This window comes from Barbus barbus, assembly GCF_936440315.1.
Source record: "Barbus barbus genome assembly, chromosome: 31".
Classification (NCBI taxonomy): Eukaryota; Metazoa; Chordata; class Actinopteri; order Cypriniformes; family Cyprinidae; genus Barbus; species Barbus barbus.
In genome coordinates, this window is record NC_136759.1 from 11,276,946 (window position 1) to 11,303,330 (window position 26,385).

Genomic DNA, 26,385 nt, shown 5'->3' on the forward strand with positions numbered 1-26,385 from the left:
ATAATCATAAAGCATATTAAGCAAAAAGGTATGATTAAAAATAAAACTTGTCAATTAGACAAGGGTTAACTGAAAAAAAAAAACAGGTATAACACTAGACATTCCGTCCCCCCCACTTTTGAAATGATGGCTACGCCCCTGAGTAGAAGTGATGGTTATACCATATTTTTAACAAGGAGTTGGCTTTACAGCTTTAGCTATATGGAATCTACATGAAACTAGATAATGATATGAGATATCATCGCTTTGTATAGACCGCCAGGGCCATATACAGATTTCCTAAAAGAATTTGCAGATTTCCTCTCAGATCTATTGGTCAATGTTGATAAAATGCTAATTGTGAGAGATTTTAACATTCACGTTGATAATGCAAATGATGCGTTTTCTTTACTGATAAAATAGATAACATCAGAAATACAATATCAAATGTAGATTTTACTGCGTCTAGTTGTCACGGATCTGCCTGCTTTTCACCAGTCACGTCACTCACGCACCTGTTTCTACCTGCCACTGATCACGCTCACCTGCTCCTCATCAAGTCCCTCGTTACCTCCTCCTATAAAGACACACACCGCCAAACACTAGACGTCCGGTCTCGTTAATCCGAAGAGGACTGCTAGCGCTACCCCAAGCCTAGTTCTACTACCCTTCTGACAAACTTACCTGATAACCCTCTTACCGCTTGTGTGTCTGCTCCTAGGACCCCTCGTCTGTCTGCTCCAGGAAAACCCTCCAGTCTGCTCCTCGACAGCGGTGTGTGTCTCCTCTGTTCTGTCCTCCAGTCCCGTGTCACCTGCAAGATAAGATCCCAAGTCAAGCTCCAGCGAATTCACCAAAGATTCCAAGTCCGATACTCACCTGCTTCTCTGCTGGTCAAATAAACTTACCCTTTACCATCTGTCTGTCTCCGGGCCTCTTCTGTAACACTAGTATTTCAGCTTCATTCATCGCACCCAAAGAAAAACTGCAGTGCTTTACAACTATAGGACAGGAAGAGCTAAATAAACTTGTTAGTGCATCTAAACCAACAACGTGTTTATTAGATCCTGTACCCACTAAACTGCTGAAAGAGTTGTTACCTGTAGCAGAAGAACCGCTTCTCAATATTATTAACTCATCGTTATCTTTAGGTCACGTCCCAAAACCATTTAAGCTGGCGGTTATTAAGCCTCTTATTAAGAAACCACAACTAGATTCTAATGAACTGGCAAATTACAGACCCATTTCAAATGTTCCGTTTATGTCTAAAATTTTAGAAAAAGTTGTGTCTGCTCAATTGTGTTCCTACTTGCAAAAAAATGATCGCTATGAAAAATTTCAGTCAGGTTTCAGGCCTCACCATAGCACAGAATCTGCACTTGTTAAAATTACAAATGACTTGCTTCTTGCTTCAGACCAAGGCTGCATCTCATTGCTAGTATTACTTGATCTTAGTGCTGCGTTCGACACTATAGACCATGACACACTCATAGATTGATTACAAAACTATTCTGGTATTCAAGGGCAGGCTTTAAGATGGTTTAGATCCTACCTGTCCAATCACTACCACTTTGTTCATTTAAATGGGGAGTCATCTCAATTATCACCAGTAAAGTATGGCGTACCACAAGGATCTGTCCTAGGTCCTCTGTTATTTTCAATATACATGTTGCCCCTTGGTAATATTATTAGAAAATACGGGATTAGTTTTCATTGTTATGCTGATGATACTCAACTATATATCTCAACAAGACCAGATGAAACTTCTCAACTATCTAAGCTAATAGACTGTGTAAAAAATGTAAAAGATTGGATGACCAATAATTTCCTCCTATTAAATTCAGATAAGACAGAGATATTACTTATTGGACCAAAAAACAGTACACAGAATCTCTTGGATTACAATTTGCAACTAGACGGATATACTGTTATGTCCTCTAAAGTCAAAAATCTGGGTGTTATATTAGACAGCAACTTGTCCTTTGAAAATCATATTTCCCATGTTACAAAAACAGCATTCTTCCATCTTAGAAAAATTGCAGAGCTTCGAAACATGCTACCTGTTTCTGATGCAGAAAAGCTAGTTCATGCATTCATGAACTCTAGACTGGACTATTGTAATGCACTGCTAGGTGGTTGTCCTGCATCTTCAATAAACAAGCTACAGATAGTCCAAAATGCAGCGGCTAGAGTTTTTACCAGGTCAAGAAAACATGATCATATTACCCCAATTTTACAGTCTCTGCACTGGCTACCTATTAAGCTCCGTATCATTTACAAAATATTATTACTTGCCTATAAGGCCTTAAATAGGGCCTTATAGGCCTAGCAGTGGATAAGACAGTAACTTCAAAATGTACATTTACATTTATTCATTTAGCTGACGCTTTTATTCAAAGCGACTTACAATTGCTATATATGTCAGAGGTCGCACGCCTCTGGAGCAACTAGGGGGTTAAGTGTCTTGCTCAGGGACACATTGGTGTCTCACAGTGGATTCGAACCCAGGTCTCTCACACCAAAGGCATGTGTCTTATCCACTGTGCCATCACCACTAGGGGTGATGGCAAATTGGGGTAAAAATCAAGTTTGAGCTCACAATTTTTAATGTAGATCATTTTCATTACTAAAACATCTAATTGACAAATTTCCAGTGTCCTTCCTATAATTAATTTGGCTGGACAAATAAAAAACTTTAAAGTCATTTTTCTCAGTTTCACACTCTAGTGAGTTAAGGTCTTTTGCCTTTGTAGGGCAATATATATATATATATATATATATATATATATATATATATATATATATATATATATATATATATATATATATATATATATATATATACACTCACCTAAAGGATTATTAGGAACACCATACTAATACTGTGTTTGACCCCCTTTCGCCTTCAGAACTGCCTTAATTCTACGTGGCATTGATTCAACAAGGTGCTGAAAGCATTCTTTAGAAATGTTGGCCCATATTGATAGGATAGCATCTTGCAGTTGATGGAGATTTGTGGGATGCACATCCAGGGCACGAAGCTCCCGTTCCACCACATCCCAAAGATGCTCTATTGGGTTGAGATCTGGTGACTGTGGGGGCCATTTTAGTACAGTGAACTCATTGTCATGTTCAAGAAACCAATTTGAAATGATTCGAGCTTTGTGACATGGTGCATTATCCTGCTGGAAGTAGCCATCAGAGGATGGGTACATGGTGGTCATAAAGGGATGGACATGGTCAGAAACAATGCTCAGGTAGGCCGTGGCATTTAAACGATGCCCAATTGGCACTAAGGGGCCTAAAGTGTGCCAAGAAAACATCCCCCACACCATTACACCACCACCAGCAGCCTGCACAGTGGTAACAAGGCATGATGGATCCATGTTCTCATTCTGTTTAAGCCAAATTCTGACTCTACCATCTGAATGTCTCAACAGAAATCGAGACTCATCAGACCAGGCAACATTTTTCCAGTCTTCAACCGTCCAATTTTGGTGAGCTTGTGCAAATTGTAGCCTCTTTTTCCTATTTGTAGTGGAGATGAGTGGTACCCGGTGGGGTCTTCTGCTGTTGTAGCCCATCCGCCTCAAGGTTGTGTGTGTTGTGGCTTCACAAATGCTTTGCTGCATACCTCGGTTGTAACGAGTGGTTATTTCAGTCAAAGTTGCTCTTCTATCAGCTTGAATCAGTCGGCCCATTCTCCTCTGACCTCTAGCATCAACAAGGCATTTTCGCCCACAGGACTGCCGCATACTGGATGTTTTTCCCTTTTCACACCATTCTTTGTAAACCCTAGAACTGGTTGTGCGTGAAAATCCCAGTAACTGAGCAGATTGTGAAATACTCAGACCGGCCCGACTGGCACCAACAACCATGCCACGCTCAAAATTGCTTAAATCACCTTTCTTTCCCATTCTGACATTCAGTTTGGAGTTCAGGAGATTGTCTTGACCAGGACCACACCCCTAAATGCATTGAAGCAACTGCCATGTGATTGGTTAATTAGATAATTGCATTAATGAGAAATTGAATAGGTGTTCCTAATAATCCTTTAGGTGAGTGTATATATATATATATATATATATATATATATATATATATATATATATATATTCATACACACATACATATATATATATATATATATCAGTTATATCTATTACTTCTGCATTCTGAATATTGCATTCGATGATGACACACACAAACCAGGATGAAGACGAGGGAGCTGACTTTGAGAGAAAAGCAAGCAATTTGGATGCTAAAAGAAAAGAGGAAGTCAGTTAGAGCTGAAGCAAAAATAAAGGGCATGGAGAAATCAAGAGTTTGGAAACCACCAGCAACCAACAACGACCTGATCGGCTGAGAAAACAACAGTAGTTGATGACAGACAAATCATAAAAGCTGTGAATATAAACCCTAAAAGACGTGTCTGTAAAATCACCAACAACTGTCCTCAGGAGACTTTGACACAGAATTACAGATGCTACACAGCAAGATGCAAACCTCTGACCAGCACCAAAAATAGAAAGGCAAGATTAGAGTTTGCAAAAAAGCACAAAGGTGAGCCAGAAGAGTTTTGGAACTGTGTTTATGGATCGATGAGACAAAGATGAACCTTTATCTAAGTGATGGGAAAGCAAAAATGTGGAGAAAAAAAGGGAACTGCAATGATCCCAAGCAAACAGCCTCATCTGTAAAGCATGGTGGAGGTGTTGTCATGGCATGGGCATGCATGGCTGCCTCTAGAACAGGCTCTCTCAACTTTACTGATGACTTAATATATGATGACAGTAGCAGAATGAATTTGGAAGGTGTGACGAGTTGGCTGCCTCCCCCCTTACTATCATCACCACCCCGTCCCTTATTCGCCGCCCTTCAACAGGCTCCCGACGGGAGTGCATGTGTGAGAGAGGAGGGGCGCTGAAATAGCCAGGGCTGACGGCGTGTGATGAGGCGCACCTGATCCGAATGGAGCCTCATCACCGCCGCTGTTTAAATGCAGAGCGCGCCTCTCCTCGAGAGACCGGTCTCTTCGCCCCTTTCCTGGACCCTTCCTTCCAGAACACTGCCCTCCTTCACAAACCCCGCAGCATGACGAGGACACCAGATCCCCTGTTTATTTTGGACACTTTATTCCCTTTGGACACTTTATTTTATTATTTCTGTTTAATAAAAGCCTCTCCAAGGCCTGATGCCACACCCACTGTGTCTGTCGTTTGCTCTTCCCGCCACACTGGTGGAGAATGCGGGCAGGCAGAGCCTAGACAGCGCAGTTGAGCAACACCCGATGACGTCATCCCCTCTCGCTCGCAAAAGTTTGTGGAAACCCGCACTGGGGCAGAGGAACGACAGAGACGGCCTCCCAGCCACCAAAGGGGTAAGTGACGTTTCTTCTATTGTCATTTACCCTGTGGTTGGTTGAGGCTGTCGACTGATATCCGGATTCTCTGTCCCGGTTCCGGCGCGGTGCGAGAGGGAAAGTTGCCCGGAGAGGAATTCCTGCCCCGCCCACTCCGACTGCTGGAGCCTGGTTGAGGAAGGTAGCACTCCTGTGTGGGCAGAGGCCTGATGACAGGGATGTCCCTTGGGGGGGGGGGGATGTGACGAGTTGGCTGCCTCCCCCCTTACTATCATCACCACCCCGTCCCTTATTTGCCGCACTTATTCGCCGCCGCCAGACTCCGCCCCTTACCTGGACCCTTCCTTCCAGAACACTGCCCTCCTTCACAAAGTCACCTTTATTTATATAGCGCTTTTAACAATGTAAATTGTGTCAAAGCAACTGCACAACATCCAAAAAAAAAAAAAAAAAAAAAGCAAATAGTGTGTCAATAGTGTAAAATGAAAAAAGAAAAAAAATTGCAATCAGGTCGACGATATCGCTGGAAATTAATTGTCCCCAACTAAGCAAGCCAGAGGCGACAGCGGCAATGAACCAAAACTCCATCAGAGACAGAATGGAGAAAAAAACCTTGGGAGAAACCAGGCTCAGTCGGGGGCCAGTTCTCCTCTGGCCAAACGAACCAGCAGTTCAATTCCAACTGCAGCAAAGTCAGATTGTAAGGTCTCAACTGGTTCCAGTGGTCATTTGGTAATTCTGTATGTTGTCTGAGCGTTGGCATCCTCCGAAATCCTCTGAGGGGTTGGCATTATCTTTTCTCAGGTGTTCGGTCATCTCAGATCATTCAGGGATTGGATCCAGACTGAAGCTTCTGTCATTCATAGTTACTACGGGATGTTAATCCTGTGGCAGAAACAGAGACAAATAGAGACATAATTAGCGTAGCTGCTGTTCCATCTAAGCAAAAAATGATTTGTTCAAACCCCTTAGCACGACGAGGACACCAGATCCCCTGTTTATTTTGGACACTTTATCCCCTTTGGACACTTTATCCCCTTTGGACACTTTATTTTATTATTTCTGTTTAATAAAAGCCTCTCCGAGGCCTGACGCCATACCCACTGTGTCTGTCATTTGCTCTTCCCACCACAAAGGGTACAAAACCATCTTGCCTACCAGTATTCAAGAAAATGCCACCAGATTCATTGGGAAGTGCTTCATATTGCATCAGGACAATGACCCAAAACACCCTGCCAGTTCAGTCAAGGAATTTATAAGGGCAAAGAAATGGAAAGTATTAGATTGACCAAGTCAATCTCCAGATTTAAATCCGATTGAACATGAATTTCACCAGCTGAAGAGGAGAGTAAAGGCAGAAACTTCCCAAAACAAGCAACAATTGGAATTGGCTGCATTAAAGGCTGGGAAAAGTATTTCAAAGGATGAGACCAAGAGTCTGGTGATGTCTATGGGTCACAGACTCACTGCTGTGATTGTGTGCAAGGGATCTGCAACTAAATAATAGCTTTTAATCTTTTATATCTGCGTTATGTTCAACTGTCCCAATACTAATGCTCACATCAATGAGTGAGATGAACTCTAAAAGTGCTGTTCTTTTTATTTGGTAAAACATGTATGTGTTGAAACGACTAATAATAAAATGTGACATTCTGTAGTTTTGTTTCATATTCATCTTTTAATCATATTTGCAAATGGCTTGACTCCACAGCCAACAGAGCAATTTTGTCTTTACTGTTCCAATACTTATGGAGGGCACTGTATACACACACACACACACACATATATATACATATATATACATATATATATATATATATATATATATATATATTACGTGTTGTTGACGTTAAAATCAAAAGCAGACTCGCGGTTTAAATCACTGGACTAGTGAAAAAAATCATTGTGTTGTCTGAAATATCTCAAGAGATGAATCAGAAGATATATTTGGATTCAATGACGCAATTGTTGCAAATGAGCTTTGCAACATAAGTGAATAAAGGCAAGCAATTACAATGGAGCAATTTCAAAATCAAAGCAGCTCACAAGTGTTCAGACTTTCACAGTCTTTGTTTGCTCTGGCTATATAACTTCATGTTTACAGTTCTGTGATTTAAATATTATGCAGAAACTTTACATAATGTGTATACAATTGTTAGAAGAGTAAGATGACAATTTTGTGAATTCCCTAAATTTTGCTTATGTCTTCATGGTAATTTCTATTTTCAGCTGTTCAAAACATCAAGCACAAAGCTGTCATGAGTTCTTTAAATGTGAATTTTGTCCAGAATATGTCTATTGTTCGTCCTGAATACTTTTTCATCATTGGTCTTACAGGTATACCGTACAGCACTTATTACTATATTTTTTTATTTATTGCATATTTTATTGCTGTAATTGGGAACTCTATAGTCCTTCTCATTATAGCTCTTGAACGAAGTCTGCACAGTCCAAAGTACATCGGTGTGTTTAATTTGGCCTTGGCTGACCTAGGTGAAACTAATGCAGTGATTCCTAACATGATGAAGACTTTTTTTTCTGACTCACAGTACATGTCCTACAATGCTTGCTTGACAAACATGTTTTTTGTGAACTTCTTTATTACTGTGCAAAGTGCCACTCTTGTTCTTCTGGCATTTGATCGCTTCATTGCAATTTGTTTGCCCTTAAGATATCATGCCATAGTGAATAACACTGTCATGTCTTTAGTGTTTATAGTATTATGGGTATTTAACACTTCTCTGGTGGCTCTGGGAGTGTCTTTGATGACCCGACTTTCATTCTGTAAATCTAATGTGGTACAGAGTTTTTATTGTGATAATGGACCAGTGTTGAGGTTGGCATGCAACGACAATACGATTAATATGTTTATAACAAACCTCATCGCAGCTTTGTTCCTTGTAGCACCATTGTTTCTTATAGTCCTGTCATATCTGGGCATTTTTTTTGCGTTAAGTAAAATTACAACTTGGGAAGCACGTTTAAAAGCACTCAAGACCTGTGTTTCTCACCTTTTGTTGGTCGGAATATTTTTTCTTCCTGTAATATGCATGTACATTGCTTCATCAATTACTTCTCTCACTCCCAATGCTAGAGTCATCAGTGCATCTCTTTCATTTACTCTTCCACCAATGTTAAATCCCATTATTTATGTTTTAAACACAGCTGAAATCAGAGTCTTAATTCGAAAAATGCTTAAAAACAGAATTGTAAGAAAGAACATTTCAAAATGTAATGATTGTTTGTGTTCTTCCAACATTAGGAATTAAATTATGTTTGTTTGTTTTTTTCATTTATGTTTTTAGATTCAGTATGTGGAAAATAAAATTGTATGAACAGAAAACAGTTAAATTCACTCTGCTGCACTCCTAACATGTAGGTGAACAACAGTGATATGCTGTTTAATTTTTATGAATGAATACATATGATTTTAAGTGTGTATGTACTGTGTTCTTAATTGCTAACCCCAAGAAACAACAAAATAGATTAAAAATTGTACTAGCTATTTGAATGCATTTTTGTGAGCAGTCAGTATTATGCTGACATATTTCATGTTACCCTGGTTTCATCCACTCAAATGCTGTTAACTGTTATTTGTTCATATGTTCATATCATTCGTTCATATTGTTCAATAATGCAAACCAAGGATCCTTTGAGTATGTCTGAGATCTGTTGATAAGGTTCTTTTTTATTGTTTCTCTGTTGTGACATCTCAACTTTTTATTATTTCTGTATTTGCTGTACAATAAAGAATGAAAGCTAAGCATTAACTAAGATATCAATCGTTCAGATTACTGCAAATCAGTGCTGTCCAAAGGATTTTCTTTTGCTCCAATTTACACGGGGAACAAGTTTCAAACCAAGGTAGATCTTTTTAGATTTCACCGCAGTCTACATTTAAAAGTGTGGTATCACCAAAAATCAAGTTCAGCAGACATTCCCAGTGTTAAAGAATTCGAAATATCAAGCCCTTTTTGTCCAAAGTCCACTTTTTTTTTTCCTATTAACAATAATCCTACACTGAATACACTTACTAAAAAAGTGTCTTTTGAGGTGGAAAGAATTTTTCAGACCAAAGGAACTCGTCAGTACAATCGTACAAAGAGCCAAAAAGATACATTGGACTGGTTATCCACCAGAGATAATAAAAGGTGCTGACAAAGGAGGTGCGGTGTGTGTATGGAGTATAGACAAATATAGAATGGAAGCTAAGGCTGGCCGCACACTAGAGGATTTTAAGGCCGATTTGCACCCCTGAATGGTCAGGGGGTGTGGCCCTATACAAGGCTTGTTGCAGACCATTTTTGTTTTGTCCAAAAATCCTCTATTGTGTGGTGTCATTATGATCGTTTATCTGCTCCCGATCGAGACTGAGCGTCGCTTAACTCAAATTGATCGGGCTGCCTCTGACGTGATACCCACGATAGTCAATGAGAGCGAGCAAGTGTCACTCACCGGATGTTGTGTGCTTCTATAGCTGAAGCCTGGCAGGCAGCCACAAACATGCCGTGAAAGCAGAGAACATCACCCATATTCTTTTGTGTACTTTGTTTTTCATTATGAAACAGAATGCGCGCCAGGAGAGCCAGCTGACAACGTCAATTGTCCTCTATTTGTTTTTCTTCTCTAGTCATGTTTGATCTTGCAAATCTCTGTGAGATCACGTGTCACTGTGAAATCGTTCCTACAATCTTCAAGTGTGCTGTCTCGTGGTCTGCTCGATTCATCTAGTGTGCACGTTCAGAGGACTATAAGGCTAAAAATCGGTTGAACTGTCTTCATGTCTGTGGTCTCATGGTTTTAATTTGAAAATCATCTAGTGTGTAGCCAGTTTAAGCGACAATTGAATAATTAATCTTATTACTCCTTGCTGTCTTTTAATCCATTGGATAATATGAAGCGAATTTGTAATGAGATAATGATTAATGCAAAACATGAAAATTGGATTTCACAGAAGTAATATGACTATCTGGTAGTCTGCAACCCAGTGTTACCGGTGTTCTATATGTTACCTAAGATTCACAAAGATTTGGTTAACCCACCAGGAAGGCCAGTTATCAGTGGGAATGGATGTATTGTTTAACCAATATCTAAAAACCGTATTATTTTATAAAATCTTTTGTGAAGGAATTGCTATATTATATTCAAGACACCACACAAGTTTTAAAGAAAATAGTGACAATTAACAATACTTATGGTGACAATGGATGTGGAATCTGTTTACAGCAATATAATCCACGATGAAGCTCTGAAATCTTTGAGACATTAAAAATCTCGATCAAAAGATGCTCTGCCTCCCAATCATTTCATTGTGCACTTGACAGAATGGACATTAAAAAATATAGTTTTTTTGTTTGCAGACTGCCTTAAAATGGCGCTACGCTTACACAGAGAAGACGAATTGTTGAATAAAGTCGTTATTTTTATTTTCTTTGCGTACAAAATGTATGCTCGTCACTTCATAAAGTTCAGATTGAACCACTGGTGGCAGATGGACTATTTTGACTATATTTTCTGGGCCTTGACAGTGGAATTTACTTGGCAGTCAATGGCTATCAAAAAATAAATAAATAAAAAATAAATGTATAGCCTAGGCCTAGCTTTAAACATTAAACACATGGCCACGAGAAATAAATGTCCTTCTCTCAACATAAGAAGTCGTGCTCCCCCCCGATCAAGTCCCCTGCCTGCCAACTTTTTTAATCATTTTGTCATGAAAAGATTTTTTTTTTTTCTTAACACATTAGGCCTACATATACAAGTAGTGGTATTTTCATAATCAGCATAAACTATTTTAAGGAATCCGGATTGAACTCACTCATTAAGACAGTGACTTGTCGCCACCTAGTGTCTGTTTTAGTTTCATATTAAATGTACCATTTAATTGATTGACATATTGACATATTACTGCCTTCAAAATTTAAAACATTAATTTCATAACATTTTATGCATTTGTAGGCTAACTGCAGTGTAAATGCATTCAGTAATGATGTCTCTGATGGCTTTTGTTGACACTGATTGGATTTTTACTAGTAACAGCCCTTTATTATTTGAACTAAATTTATCGATTGGAATTAAGAACGTGGCAATAATAAATGCAGTTACTGTTGAGTACTACTGTTAGGTTAACCCTGCCTGTTTTAAAAGTTTCAGTTGATATGTTGAAAACATTTGTTAGAAATTTAGAAAAATAATCAGAAAGCAATCAAATGGAATCACTTTCATTTTAAAGCTATTGAAATAGTTATACTACTTATTATTTTAAATAGAGTAACTTGTAATCTGTAACCTATTAGGTTACATTTCCAAAGTAACCTTCTCAACAATGTTCATACATATGTATTTTCATATATATATATATATATATAATTATTTTATTTGGATGAATATGTCTGTTTTTTATCAGATTTCCCAATTATCTAGTCTTTTCTTTAGTTTCAGGTATCCAAAACTTAGTTAAAGCTGTTGGAGAGCTATTTAGCACAAATTTGGCTGCAGCTGTATTCTCCAGCATCAGCTCTCATTGGCTAATCTTTAATCAAAGGCAAGTGAACTTGGCAGAGAACTTTCCTTTACAAGCCTTCGCCTCGTCCATTAACAGTAATGTTAGCCTATATAGTGTGACTTCACAGCATGAGAAAACAAGATGTGGCATTAGAGCTTGTGAACTGGTTGAAATGTGTGTGTCTCACAGTGAATGCTTGAGACTTGAGAGCCCTGTCTACCACTAAGACTTTAGCTGTGGTAAATGTAATTTTTGCTTAAATATGGTCCTGTCTAATACTTTTGAGAACAAAAGAAAAAGGAATAAATTTGAGATCACAGATTTTATTAACTGTAACCCCACACATGTCGTCTGTAGGTTGGAATGTCCGTACAATTGTTTTTATGGGGGACAAGAGGAGGTTCCGTGATAGAGTGGCGGAACACAGGTATATGCAATACGGACTGGTAACATGAACTATCCAATGGTGAAGCATTTTACACAGGCCAAGCATGGTAGTGTTACGGAAGGATACCCAGACACGGAGATGTTAGTTATTAGATTTAAGTACACACAGCAGATGAGCGGGATGGAGCAGGTGAGTAATATGGACAAGGATACTTTGGTTGCTGGATAAGGTTGGTGAAGTCAAGGTTTGTCTTACAGGCTGAGATGAGCACTCCAGTGCCGAGTTCCAGGAGACAGAGATCTAGGAGACAAAGGAGGACGAAGACGAGGAGGAATACTCGTCTTCAATTAACTTTGGCACATTTTTTTCTTTATATAGTAATGATATGGCAAGGAAATAATAGGAGTTTTTTGTAAATTCTGTTATGCTAGTGTAGTAATTTTAGAACTATTATTTTAATTTTAGCTCTTGGAAGTCGGGTCGTATTGATTAGATATTTATGATTAATTGATATTAATCAATCGTCCAACTTATACCTTATTAACGATACCTCATTAAAGACTTGTCCAGCAATCATTAAAACCAGTATGTCTTAATGATTCAGATTATTCCCGTGGTCACAGTAATACAGAATTGATTAGGTAATTTTTGAGCATAGGTAACTTTTAGCATAGGTAACTTTAGCATAGGTAACGCAATCTTTGGCAAATAGTTTCAGACTTGAAAATCACATAGCACCAGACTAATAGCAGAAGATTTCTTTATAAATCAAAGTTTATTTGCTACTCTACAACACTACTAAGCTAAAATAACACAAAACAGAATACGCACACACACAAACATTGCAGGCAATGAACTTGAAGAAAGCTTAAACTATGGAGCTTATAATATGACAAAACTATTTGAATTTGAATTGTGTACATTTGAATTATTGACAGGTGTCATTTAACAAAACTGAATATAATGTGGCATTTAACATAGTCCTTAATTTGAATTTTTTTCAACTTGAATAATGAACATTTGAAATTAAACAACTGAATTGGCAGTTTTTTTAATAGACATGTATTTTCAAACAGCAGATTTTTTGTTCTGAATTCTTTGAATGCAAATATCCAGTTTAAAAAAAATACAGCTTCAAGTTTTCACGATGAAGAAGAAATTCGGAATATCAAATTCAATATTTAAAATTCAAAGCCAGAAATTCAGATCGTATTGAAAGTAGGTCAGAGGTAATCCACAGGGAAGAGTAGATGATCTCCGAAAAGTCGAACGAAGCATATACTGCGACCGGGAGGGGATATGTTCGGTTCACTTAGACTAGTTTTGTCCTGGCCACAACATATTAACTCGTGGGAGTGTGATAATATGTTGGGGCCACCACATATATATATATATGTATGTGTATATGTATGTCTATGGAGGGAACAACCATAGATACTCTAAATGCCTCATTAGCGACTGTTTCTATGGGCCGCTATAGGTAAGCCATCCGCCATATTGTAGCGGTATACTTAACGTCATTCACCATAGTAATCAATGAATATTCGAAAGATGCCACAATCCTGCACAGAACGGCTCAATGGCTCTGTGCGAACCTACAGTATGGTGAATGACGTCAAAAATATAGTTCCAAGATGGCGTCCGCATCTACGTGCCTGGACCGGTCTTATTCACCTTATTTTTCATGTAAACGCAGACGCCGCCATTTTCGAACTATAATGTGTCAGATTTCCGGTAAAGCACTTCCGCTAATATTAGTTGTATTGTGATTACGTAGTTTTGCGTCGACTGTGTAGATTTTACAGGCTAGTTAACTTTTAATATGGACTACAGAAAGACTGGCGTACTTTGCGCAGTTAGGGGGTGTCATAATAGCTGGTTCAAACGTAAAAAATACCTGCAAGACATTTGTTTTAATCATAATCCACGCACAAGAGCTGAATGTGGATGCGTGTGTTTACACTATTAGTTGTTGAACTCCACTGATTTGACAGTGGTTCTAGAAATAATCAGTTGTACATTATTATTGTACAGTATTGTGTATATAAAACCACAAATTCACTGCTACTAATTTAGTAATTTAATCACTACTAATTTAATTTGATACATTGTGTAGTTGTTTTGAATTATTCAGTGTGGTTTCCTCAATGCACAGACCATTAAATATACTATTTGTACACAAATATTTTCAAGATCTTATATTACTTTTTTCTCCCTGTATATGCACACACACAAACACAAATCATAATGTCAAGATGCAATTTATTTTGATAACCCCCACACGCACACACTGAAAATGATACAGTTTAGCAGTGCTAGGTAAATAAACACCAATTCGTCACTTTTTCAAAACTCATGGAACAAAAGGAAACACATATTTAAGTTATTTTATAACTTATTTTGGATGCTATTAATCCAACCTAATGCTGCACAGTACAGTAATCAGTTTACGGATAAGGACCAAAAAATGTCATTACTAATTTAAAACTATCAACAAGTGCTTTCACAGATGAAAGAGATAAAACATTTCATCATTTGCAAGCTGAATGCACATTTGCGCACTTTGACTTGCATTCACGTCTGCTTTTAAAAACACGAAATCGCTGTCTATTTCATGTACCAGCACTCGACCGACTTTTCCGCTGTGCAGGTACTAATATGCCTCAGTGCTTTTATAATTCCGCATCGAAGACCCGTCTACTCCGAGCGACAACACAAAATAATTGAAAATGTCCTCATAAGTTATGGCAGGCCACTTTTTCATTTCATACTCCCACTGTGTTATACACCGCGGGTGTGGTAAATATTTACCATCACGGCGTTTAACAGTGTTCTCTGTGTGTTCTCCCCACATCGCTCCTTACTTACAAGGTAGCGAAACGGAAGTCTAACACATTATAAGGAAGTACGCCATCATATTTACTTCCGCGTTGCAAAATAAGGTGAATAGGGCATCTATCAATAATTATGGGAACAACGTCCATTTCTCGTGGCCACGAGTTTAATGTGTATAATGTGGTTAGAAGTTACCTGTGTTAATTTCATTCTGCTGTAACAAAATGATCGAAATGACAATCTATCATTTTCAGAAACAGTCGCTAATGAGGCATTTAGTATATCCGTGGTTGTTCCCTCCATAGACATACATATACACATACATATATATATGTATGTATGGTGGCCCCAACATATTATCACACTCCCACGAGTTAATATGTTATGATTACTGAACCATAATCAATTCTGGGATATGTGGAATAATCTGAGCACAACAAAACCTCAAGATTTGCCAATACAAGATGGAAACATTTGGACAAAACATTTTGAAAATTTAAATAAAGAAATCCATGTCGGCATTTACAGTAGGCTATATAACCAATAATAATAATAATAAACAAATGTTATGGAAAAAGATGATCAGTTAATGGACTTTGGATGGATAAAAATGTTTTCTTGTAGGCCTATTTTATTTTATGTAATTTATTCATGATAAACTTCATTCGAATGCTGTCTACATCGCATGCAATACAGTCCGGTAGCCTAGGCCTATGGTTAAAATAATTTAATAATGTTACAATTTGTAATAATATAATCTCTTCATTCAAAATTAAATGTTAATAAATCCATCTCTGATAATCCCAGGTTGCTATGGTCACACAGGTTTGTTTATGAATTAAACTCGTGACCATGAGAAAAATAAGTGGTTCCCTCAACAGCATCTGGAGGCAGAGTCCTGCACGGGACCTTTTTGAGACCCGCACCCACAGTAATTGACAGAACACCCAACCCGTTATCCGACCCGAACCACATTAAATCTCTTACATGAGGTAGACAAAACTCATTTATTAAAACTTTTATTAAAATTGTGAATAGCAAGAAAGTAGGCGGTTTCGCTGGAGGTGCGCAAGCGGTGCTCATGCTCCCAAAATCCTGCCGCTGCCACGGCTCTTCACGGCAGGCGCCGCCAGAGATTTTAAAAAAGAATTTAAAATAAAATTATTTTTGTCGGCTTTAACCAGGCAGATTATTAATGACTAATAGAACATTTCACTGAGCTCATGTAGGTAGTGTTGAAAACATGAAGATAATTTAAAATGTAATAGAATTCACATTGGATGATCCATCAAAAATGTTTTACAGATATAAAAAAAATCCAGAGCATGGTGTATGAGTTGGATTGCCAGGTAAAAATACAATTACATGTAAAATGTCATCGTTAACTATGTATGACATGAACACTATGCTATAAGCTAGTCCCATGAAATAAGAAATAGCAAATAACTCCTATAATAAATTTCCATTATGTTATGTAACTATGGCAATGTCTGCCCTGAGACCGCACAAAACGCTTCCACTACTAGAGAAAACGGCACCCAGATTGCAAAATTTGTCTGGGCCACATCCTTGCGTCACTTCTGGCTGGGTCCCCGGCCCAAAACTGGCCCACACACTAAAAACCGACTCAAACAATTTCCTCTGGCCCAGATGCTGTAACGCGTCAATGGTTGTAGACACGAGGCGCACAACGAAAAGTGAAAACAAAAAGAGTAATCTTTAATAAGCTGCATCAACACACATTAGACACTTTGTTAACTCAAGATCGGACAAACATAATGGCAAAACTGAGGACTTATAAAGGGGAGGAACAAACGAGGAAACAAGGTAATTAATAGAACACAGGTGATGACGATAATTAATTAACAGAACTAGGACACGAACAAAAACAGGAAGAACCAAATATGGGCAGAAAGGAAACTAAACAGAAACGTTACAGTATCTCCCCCTCCCGGAAGGTGCGTCCCGCACCGTAACAGTAACATCGGGGAGGGGGGGGCGGGCGTCCTGGAGGCTGGAGTAGGGTCAGGATAGGACAGGGAAGCCTCCAGGGCGGATCTGAGGACTCGGGAGACCATGGCGGATCTGGAGACTCGGGAGGCCATGGTGGATCTGGAGCCTTGGGAGGCCATGGCCGATCTGGAGATTCGGGAGGCCATGGCGGATCAGGAGACACGGGAGGCCATGGCGGATCAGGAGGTTCGGGGAGCCATGGCGGATCAGGAGACTTGGGATGCCATGGCGGGACAGGAGGCTTGGGCAGCCATGGCGGATCAAGAAGCTTGGGCAGCCATGGCGTATCTGGAGACTCGGGAGTCCATGGTGGATCAGGGGCCTTGGGAGGCCATGATGGATCTGGGTCCTTGGACGGCCATGGCGGATCAGGGTCCTCGGGCGGCCATGGCGGATCTGGGTCCTTTGTGGCCTTGGCCTTTGGCCTGGCCACACAAACTGAGGCTATATGGCCCCCCCCCCCCCCAAAATTTATTTGGGAACGTTCCCCTCTGGCGGCCATATTGGAGGAGGGGGCACATGAGGGCGCTCTGGAGGAGCGGGCACTTGAGGGCGCTCTTGCAGTGCGGAGCTGGACGGAACCAGCGGAGACGAAGGTGGGCTGGACGGGACCAGCTGGAACTTCAGGACGGCTGGGCGGGACCAGCGGGACTTCAGGACGGCTGGACGGGACCAGCGGGACTTCAGGGACTTCAGGACGGCTGGACGGGACCAGCGGGACTTCAGGACGGCTGGGCGGAACCAGCGGGACTTCAGGACGGCTGGGCGGAACCAGCGGGAACTCAGGTCGGCTGGACGGGACCAGCGGGAACTCAGGAGGGCTATTACGAGGAGCCGGAACTGGAGGGCACTTGCGAGGTGCAGGAATTGGAGGGCACTGACGAGGAGCTGGCACTGGAGGGCGCTTACGAGGAGCAGGTACTGGAAGGCACTGGCGAGAAGCAGACACTGGAGAAAGCACGGGAGCCGAGAACTCCGGGGGAAGAGCCTCATCCAGTAGCCCCCTGTTCTGTGTCAGTGGAATCCTCCTATGCGTGGGCGGCGGAATCACCGTCGTGTTCGGCGCAACGTTCATCGCTGGTTGCGGCGGTTTCCTCCTCACCGCGGGCGGAACATTCTTCGCCGTGGACGGCGGCATCCATTTCGCCACAGGCGGAACCCCTTTAGTCGTGGCCGGCGTAACGTTCATCGCCTCCTGCGGCGTTATCCTCTTCGTCGCGGGCGGAACATTCCTCGCCGTGAACGGCGGTTTCCTCTTCGCCGCGGGCGGAAACCAATTTGCCGCGGGCGGAATCCACCAACTCTTGGCGGACAGGGGAAGCGAGCTGTGGATCTCCGGAGCTCCCTTCCGGGGAACCAAAACCAACCGCCTCCTCTGCATGCTGTAATCTTCTGTGAGGTCCGATCTTCTGTAACGCGTCAGTGGTTGTAGACACGAGGCGCACAACGAAAAGTGAAAACAAAAAGAGTAATCTTTAATAAGCTGCATCAACACACATTAGACACTTTGTTAACTCAAGATCGGACAAACATAATGACAAAACTGAGGACTTATAAAGGGGAGGAACAAACGAGGAAACAAGGTAATTAATAGAACACAGGTGATGACGATAATTAATTAACAGCACTAGGACACGAACAAAAACAGGAAGAACCAAATATGGGCAGAAAGGAAACTAAACAGAAACGTTACAGATGCGGCCCATGCCCTGTAAAATGACTCTTATTTATTGACGTGGCCCAGATATGGCCCGCATACTGTAGAGTGACTTCTATTATTTTATGTGGCCCAGGTCTGGCCCTGACACGTTAAGTGTAATTCAGCAGTGAAACACAAAAACAACCATTTAAAAACATTAAAAAGGCTTTTATTATAAAATTACCAAATACTTTAATATAAATATATATTAACAATGAACAAATGCACTACAGTATAAACATTAACACTTTTTAAACCACAAAGTAACAAGTAAATTATATTTACTGTATATATATATATATATATATATATATATATATATATATATATATATATGTATATATACACACACACACACACACACACACACACACACACACACACATATATATACATATATATTGTGTCATAATTCAGTTCAGTTCTTATCAAATGGCATCAGTGTAGTCAAGTCAATAATATTGCTGAATATTAGGTGTCTTCAACTAAGCAAGACAAAAGGCAACAGTGACAAGGAACCCAAACAAGAGCAGGCTCAGTCAGGAAACCAGTTCTCCTCTGACCAAATGAATGAATGTGGTGTGATTATTCCAGGCTGCATCACAAGTCAGATTGTGGATTGATGCCATTCAGAATATTTCATCCAACTTCTTCTGCTTGAAGAAACATCACCAGTAGGTGAAGCTGGTAAAAAAGGGTCTGTGCAGAGGGCTTGTCTGGTCCTCTCTTTGCTGATGATCTGTGCTGGGGCCATCAATGAGGTCTTCACAGGGGATCTGTCATCTTGTTGACATGGTCTCCGCTGATATTCAGGGATGTGTTGTGGTGATTCCCAGGAGCAGGTCCAACGTCTGGTCTGGATACCTGCTCGATCAGCTGATTACTGTAACCTAGGGATAAGGGTGAGACAGTAAATAAGCGACTAATATAAGAATTGATGACATTCTTCTTACAAATTAACAAGTACATTAGATATTATGGGAAGTGTTGCTGCTTAAACTAATTGGTGCAGCATAAAAATACTTTAAGGGATTTGAATGATAGAAATGTGATAGTGTGTCATGTGTATGGAAGGTTAAAGAGATGGGACTTTTAAACTCACAGAGTGTGTCTGTCTCCTGAAGTCCACCCTTTTGATCTGCCACCTCTTCATAGTCCCCTTGACCTCCATTTGAGCAGCATTAAAGGTTTTCCAAATTGCAGCCTTGAAATATATGTATAAATAAGGTAATTATTAAATCTTAAGCATTACAGTTTTTTTACAGTCATTAGGACCAGAACCAGAATTCGCACCTGATATGTTTGATGAATGTTCATGCATAAGTTCATGCAGCAGCTCAGAATTTCTGTTAAAAAAAAAAAAAAAAAAAAAAAAATTTCTCATAATAATCCCCACCACGGTAAAACAAGTACTTTCATACTGCATATATATGCTTCAAAATTTCATTCACTCTAAAAACTGAACCTGCTCTTGTGCTGACAGATTAGGCCTCCATTCAAGAACAAAACATGATGCACTTACATTGTACAGCTTTCTCTTACGTATCTAAAGTGTTTTTCTGTGTCAGAGCTTCCCACACGGCAGTGTGTAACGCGGGCCAGAGAGTCTACCCGGAGAAAACAGAAAGCTGAGGGAGAGAGAATGAAAACTCGAGGCAGTCAGCTGGTTGTCCCACGAGCCTTTATGGTAGTTTCTTCATCAGCATACTCATCTCACACACATGTAAAAGAGCGAGTGCAGAATAGAAACAAAACACTCTGGTCCCGTCACAAAATTAAGGGGATGAACACGTTAATGCAGTACACAGCGGTAGAGCGACCATCCCTCTTCACTCTCTGTACGTGCGCTCACAACAACATGCGTGCATACGTACCATAACAACATACAACAACAGAAGTTCTCTTAAAGGCACATTGGTATTTGTGGCCGTTACAGATCCCCCCCAGGTAGATAAAGGCTGTCCTCAGCCGTACACAACTGAGTACAACATTATTTTAAACAACCTCAGACATGAAAAGTTGTCAAAATACAAAACCATACAGGGCATGTATTAATTAGGCACACACTTGCATACATGACAGTAGAAATAGACCAAAATACAATCTGTAATAGAATATTGCACACAAATGAAAACTGCTTGAAACCAACCATCAATAAAATAAAGGACTGTTCTAAGGACAGTATCATCTGTCATATTTTTTTTTTTTTTTGGAACAACATGTCAACAGACTGAGTATTTAAGCTAATGGCCTCTTGTTTCTTTCACACAAGTAGCAGACCTTATTAAACTCAAAGCATTCAACAAACTATATGAAATCACGGTTAGAATCAACACACTATTTAAGGTCTAGTCTGTCAGTGTGATACGCATTCGTCCACCTATTAGATGTCCAGTCAGAAGTAATTCTAGGTACACGTTGAGGTCTTAAGTCATAGTGGTGTCTGTCCAGACCACCACCCACAGTCACGTCAATGTTTTGATTCTCCAAGTCAACATGTTTGTCGGGCAACCAATCATCACCGTCCCCACTTCCTGGCAGGTCATGAATACTGGAGGTTACCGTGCGACTATAGTCATCCTCACGTTGGGAGCCTGTTAAATTCACGTTGGTAGAACTACCACTCACTTCCTCAGGCATTTCAGCTAACAATGAACTGCCAGCCGTAGCCTCAATAGTAGAACTGTCTGCAGGCACAGTCTCTGGTTCAACAAGTGGATCCCAGGTACGAAAAGGCAGCAGATTTACGACATGAAATACACCCGCGTCTGCTCCAGTATTCACATCAGTGAGTCTGTAGTTCAACTCTGACAGCTTTTGTGCAATACGATAAGGGCCTGCATATACAGGTGCCAGCTTAGAAGTGAAGTTTGCAAGAGCATCTGACCGAGGATGAGTTTTTACTCTGACCAACTCACCAACCGAGTAAGAGACAGGACGACGTCTTTGGTCATAATACTTTTTCCTTTTGGCATGGCTTTCATCCAAAAAGGACCTAGCGTGATCATGCGCTTCTCTGATAGACAACTCCAAGCTTTCAGGGTAAGGAATTCCTGGTTCATCCGTCCCCTCACTGTTTGGCTGAGTGATGATGTCGAGAGGAGTATTCAATTCACGTCCGTACAATAACATGGCTGGACTATGTCCGCTGCTTTCATGAGGTGCCGTTCTCAAGGCAAAGCAAATTTGGGGCAGGTAACGATCCCAAGCAGTGTGTTTGTTACTGACGTAAGCACGGATGGCGGTCTTCAATGAACGATTCACCCTCTCCGTCGCATTCGTTTGGTGGTGGTACGCAGTCGTAAGTCTATGTTCTGACCCCAGGGTGGTGAGTACGTGATTGAAGAGTTCACTGACAAATGGAGATCCTCTGTCTGAAATCAGATTGGTAGGCACACCGTGCCGTGCAAAAACCTCACTCAGCAGTTTGCTGGCGGCGACTCGGGCCGTTGCTTCTTTCACCGCACGAACCTCCACCCACTTTGAAAAATAGTCCACGAAGACTAGGACATACGCATTCCCGCAGGGTGTGCGCGGCAAGGGCCCTACGAAGTCCACCCCTGTATACTCCCAAGGTTTTTGCGGGCAGATGGGAATCATAAACCCCGCTGGTTTCCTCTGGCTCGGTTTTGTGAATTGGCATACAGCACAGGAGGCTACATACTGCTTAGCATCGGACGATAACCTTGGCCAGTAAAAACGAAGCTTCAGTCTCGCTATCGTTTTCGTCATCCCCAAGTGTCCAGCCATTGGATGATCATGGTAATATTCCATTAAACTCCTTTTCATAGCCGTGGGAGCATACAGTTTAAGGCGTTTCATGGGGTGAAGATTACAGGACACTTTGTCATCCACGAAGTACAGAAGTCCATCCTGGATCACATACTGAGACAATCCATCACAATTCTCATCTTGTCCTTCCAACATCCGCAGAAGTTTTCCCGTATCTGGATCATTAAGTTGCATTTGCCTGAGGTGCTCCCGATCCGAAAAAATCACAGGGGGTAAAGTACGCAGGTCAAGACCCCCAATAATGGCATAATCAGGGAGAATTCCCAAAGGTGACTCACAGGAAGGAACAGGGTTACGAGAAAGAGCATCTGGCACTTGATTGCTTGTCCCAGGCTTATGAACAATGTCAAAGTCAAAATCCTGTAATCGGAGAGACCATCTAGCCAGCCGGCCAGAGAGGTTTGGGCGAGACATCAGCCATCTCAGGCTGCTGTGGTCTGAAAAAATTGTAACGTGAAGACGCTCTATATACGGACGGAAGTGTTCAAGAGCCCATATGACGGCCAAACATTCTTTTTCCGGAGTAGAATACGGTCTCTCAGACTTATGAAGGGCACGACTCGCATAGGCTACTACGACATCCCTGCCGTTGTTGTCCCTCTGCATGAGGGCAGCACCAAGCCCAACGTCACACGCATCCGTATGGACAAAGAAAGGAAACCTCAAAACAGGTGCAGAAGTCAGCCTGCCTTTAAGAAATTCCATGGCTGCCTGACATTCACTGGACCATACAAAGGGAACATCCGTCCTAGTAAGCGCAAAGAGTGGCTCAGCATGGCGTGCATAATCATTGATAAAACGTCTGTAGTAGCTGGTTAGTCCTAGAAACTGCCTGACTTGTTTTACGCAAGTAGGAGTTTTGAAATCAGTCACAGCCCTCACTTTTCCCTCATTTGGCAGGATACCTTCTGCAGTGACACTGTAACCGAGAAAAAGTGAGCTCGCTCCTGCAGAACTGGCACTTTTCCAGCTTAACAGACAGCCCCGCAGATTCCAGCCTGGTAAGAAGCTCTCTCAAGTCAATAAGGTGCTGCTCAAAAGTAGGCGATGCCACGACAATATCGTCCAAGTAGACGGCACACGACTTATAAATGAGACCCGCAAGGACAGAGTTCATCAGCCTTTGGAATGTGGCGGAGGCGTTGCACAATCCAAAAGGTAAGACTCGAAACTGAAATAACCCACAGTGGGAAATGAACGCAGTCATAGGCTTCGAGTTCTCTGCTACCGCCACTTGCCAGTAGCCTCTGGCCAAGTCAATAGTGGAGATGAAGGTTCCTCTAGCCAGAAAGTCGAGCGATTCATCAATCCTCGGGAGAGGATAAGAGTCCTTTACCGTGAGCTTATTGAGAGCACGATAATCAACACAGAACCTGGGCTCTCCTGATTGTTTTGGGACGATTACGACTGGAGCAGCCCAGGGACCAGAGGCAGGTTCAATTATTCCCTCTCTTAACATATCCTTGATCTGGGACTCAATGAGCTCCTTTTTAGCAGGAGAAGTGCGGTAAGGGGCAAGGTGAACTGGTTTTGCATCACCAGTAATGATCTCATGCTCTACAAGAGAAGTGTGTCCCAAATGTCCGTCAAACAATCCACTGAAAGTCTCAAGAAGCTCCGTCATTTTTCCTTTTTGTTCATTATTTAGAGATGCCTCCCCAACTTTTTCAGCAAGGGCCGAAAAACTGACTCCCAAGCACGACAAACCAGGATTAGGCATCAAGTCTGCACCCTCTAACTCCTCAAGAGGCTCTTTCCCATCCCCAAGGACCACTGTTCTGGAAGGCACATGAAGAGAGACTGAAGATCTCAACATAAAATCCATTCCCAGAACGACAGGAGAAGAAAGACTCTGAAGAACAGCAAAGCGATGATAGAAGCGCTGACCCATAAAACCCAATGACAACCAAATTATACCTAACGGGCAGCAGGATGCTCCATCTGCAAGCTGAATAGGAGGAGCAGACCACGGTTTCATCCGCGTGTCCCCCCAGGAATACTCCGGACAACCACTGATTTCACCGCAGATAGGGAAGCCCCAGTGTCAAGAGTTGCGTCAAAGGCTTGTCCATAAAGATTAACCTTCACTCTGAACGGAGTGTTCCAATATGACGTAGAAACTACATCCTCCACATGACACAAAGTAGGCTGATCCGTTATGAAAGCATCAGGCAAGCGAGGCACATTTACCTGGAGGGAGGATTGCCCCGTCTGAACGTCCTCCCTCCCCTGAAGTTTCCCCTCTGGTTGAAGTCGGAAACTACTCTTCCTTCCCCAATGGCCTGGTCAGAGCCATCCGTCCTTCCCATTTCAAGCACTCTACTGATGGCATCTTCCTGTAGTTCCTGAGGCTCCGTTGGTTGCAAACGTGGCTTCGCCTTTAAACTACAGTTTGGGCAAGTACGAGTGGTGAATCCAGGCAAGGAGCATTTGAAACAGTGCACCTCTCTGGCGGGCGCACTGCTAGCCTGTGTCTGAGGTGGACACCCAACACTTGGACCAAGGACTGCATGAAGCTCATGAGCCCGTAAAAGAAGATCCATGACTGATGGTACGGGTGTGCCATAAAGGGCGACTCTGTATTTTTCAAGCACATGCTTCCGTATCAAATCTATTTGCTCTTGTTGGGGTGGAGGGGTCTTTAGCTTACGAAACTCACCCAACATGTGAGCGGACAAAAGTCGGCAGTGGCTCATCAGGCATTTGCATGCGGTCTAGAATGCCCCTCAGGACACGTTCTTGATTGTCCGAAGGCAGAAAGACAGTCTTAAAAAACTCACAGAACTGAGACCAAGTGGTCACATGTGTGCTAAGGATGGTAAACCATTTTTTTGGCTCTTTTGAAAGGAAACGTGGGAGCTCGAGGAGAATTTGGGCATCCGTGAGATCCAGGGAGGCCCTGTAAACATTAACTGACTGAAGCCAGTCCTCAGGATTCAGGGAGCCATCTGCAGCAAACACGGGCGGCTCTAGCCGTGATTGGTAAAGTATAGAAGTAAGTGCATTTGTTGTGGTATTCACATCCACTGCCAGCGGCCAAGCAAATATAGGTGCATTACTATGAGTATCACTGACTGGCACTGACCCTTGAGCTGTCGAAGTAGCCTGTGCCACGCTGTAAGGTGTTGAGCTGGCCAAAGGAGCTGGTTGTGGGGTATAAGGTGCGGTACACTCCCGCTGCTCCAGGCGATCCAACATGCCTCTTTGTAGGTCAATCGAATCACGAACACACCATTGCAACACTGCTACTTCTGCTTGTAACAGCTATACTTGAGCCTTTAAGTCACCAACAGAATGTTGCGACACCCCCTGCTGTGGACAGGAGTCATCGACAGTGGGCCAGTCAGTAAGGTCAAACTGAAAGTCAGGGTGAGTAGCCATTTTGTACAAAAATACAGTCAATTATTCGACTGAAACAAATGGGAAAACAGCAAATGTCCCAAATATTAGAGTCAAAAGCAATAACAGTTCAACAAAGTTGCTTATACACACCCACAGGAAATAATCACCAATATTTTCCTGTAATGTCTCAACATAAACCTTTTTTCCTCTCTATTACAGCAGTCAGAGATATTCTCTCAGCACTGTAATACAATTTGACACTTCAGAAAAAATAAATAGTGAAACACTCTCGAATTACACCAAAGACAAAGCAAAAATTTACCCAGTGTCCGCGCAAATTTTCCGTCCCCTTTTCCTTTTCTTTAAAAAAAAAAAAAAAAAAAAACGTTAGTCCCCCCGTGCCTTTGAAATGAACAGGTGTGCACGGTCCAAAACACGAGAAGAGGAGAGGTGAAAAACTGTTATGTTCA

General features: G+C 41.5%; 2 protein-coding genes across 2 annotated transcripts in view; one reads left to right on the top strand and one right to left on the bottom strand.

Moving 5' to 3' along the window:
• Nucleotides 1-2,736, bottom strand: part of LOC306851298 (uncharacterized protein) — a gene marked incomplete at its 3' end in the record, with an annotated part of 74,711 nt that extends 71,975 nt beyond the window's left edge. Inside the window, exon 1 of the mRNA XM_079387453.1 lies at nucleotides 2,579-2,736. The remainder of the gene's footprint in view (nucleotides 1-2,578) is intronic.
• A 4,860-nt stretch (nucleotides 2,737-7,596) lies between these two features.
• On the top strand, nucleotides 7,597-8,610 carry LOC306851303 (olfactory receptor 1M1-like; the record flags this gene model as incomplete). Its single annotated transcript, XM_079387460.1, has 1 exon — nucleotides 7,597-8,610. Exon 1 carries the CDS (start codon nucleotides 7,600-7,602, stop codon nucleotides 8,608-8,610), a length of 1,011 nt encoding a protein of 336 aa, XP_079243586.1. The 5' UTR covers nucleotides 7,597-7,599.
• Nucleotides 8,611-26,385: the final 17,775 nt, after the last annotated feature.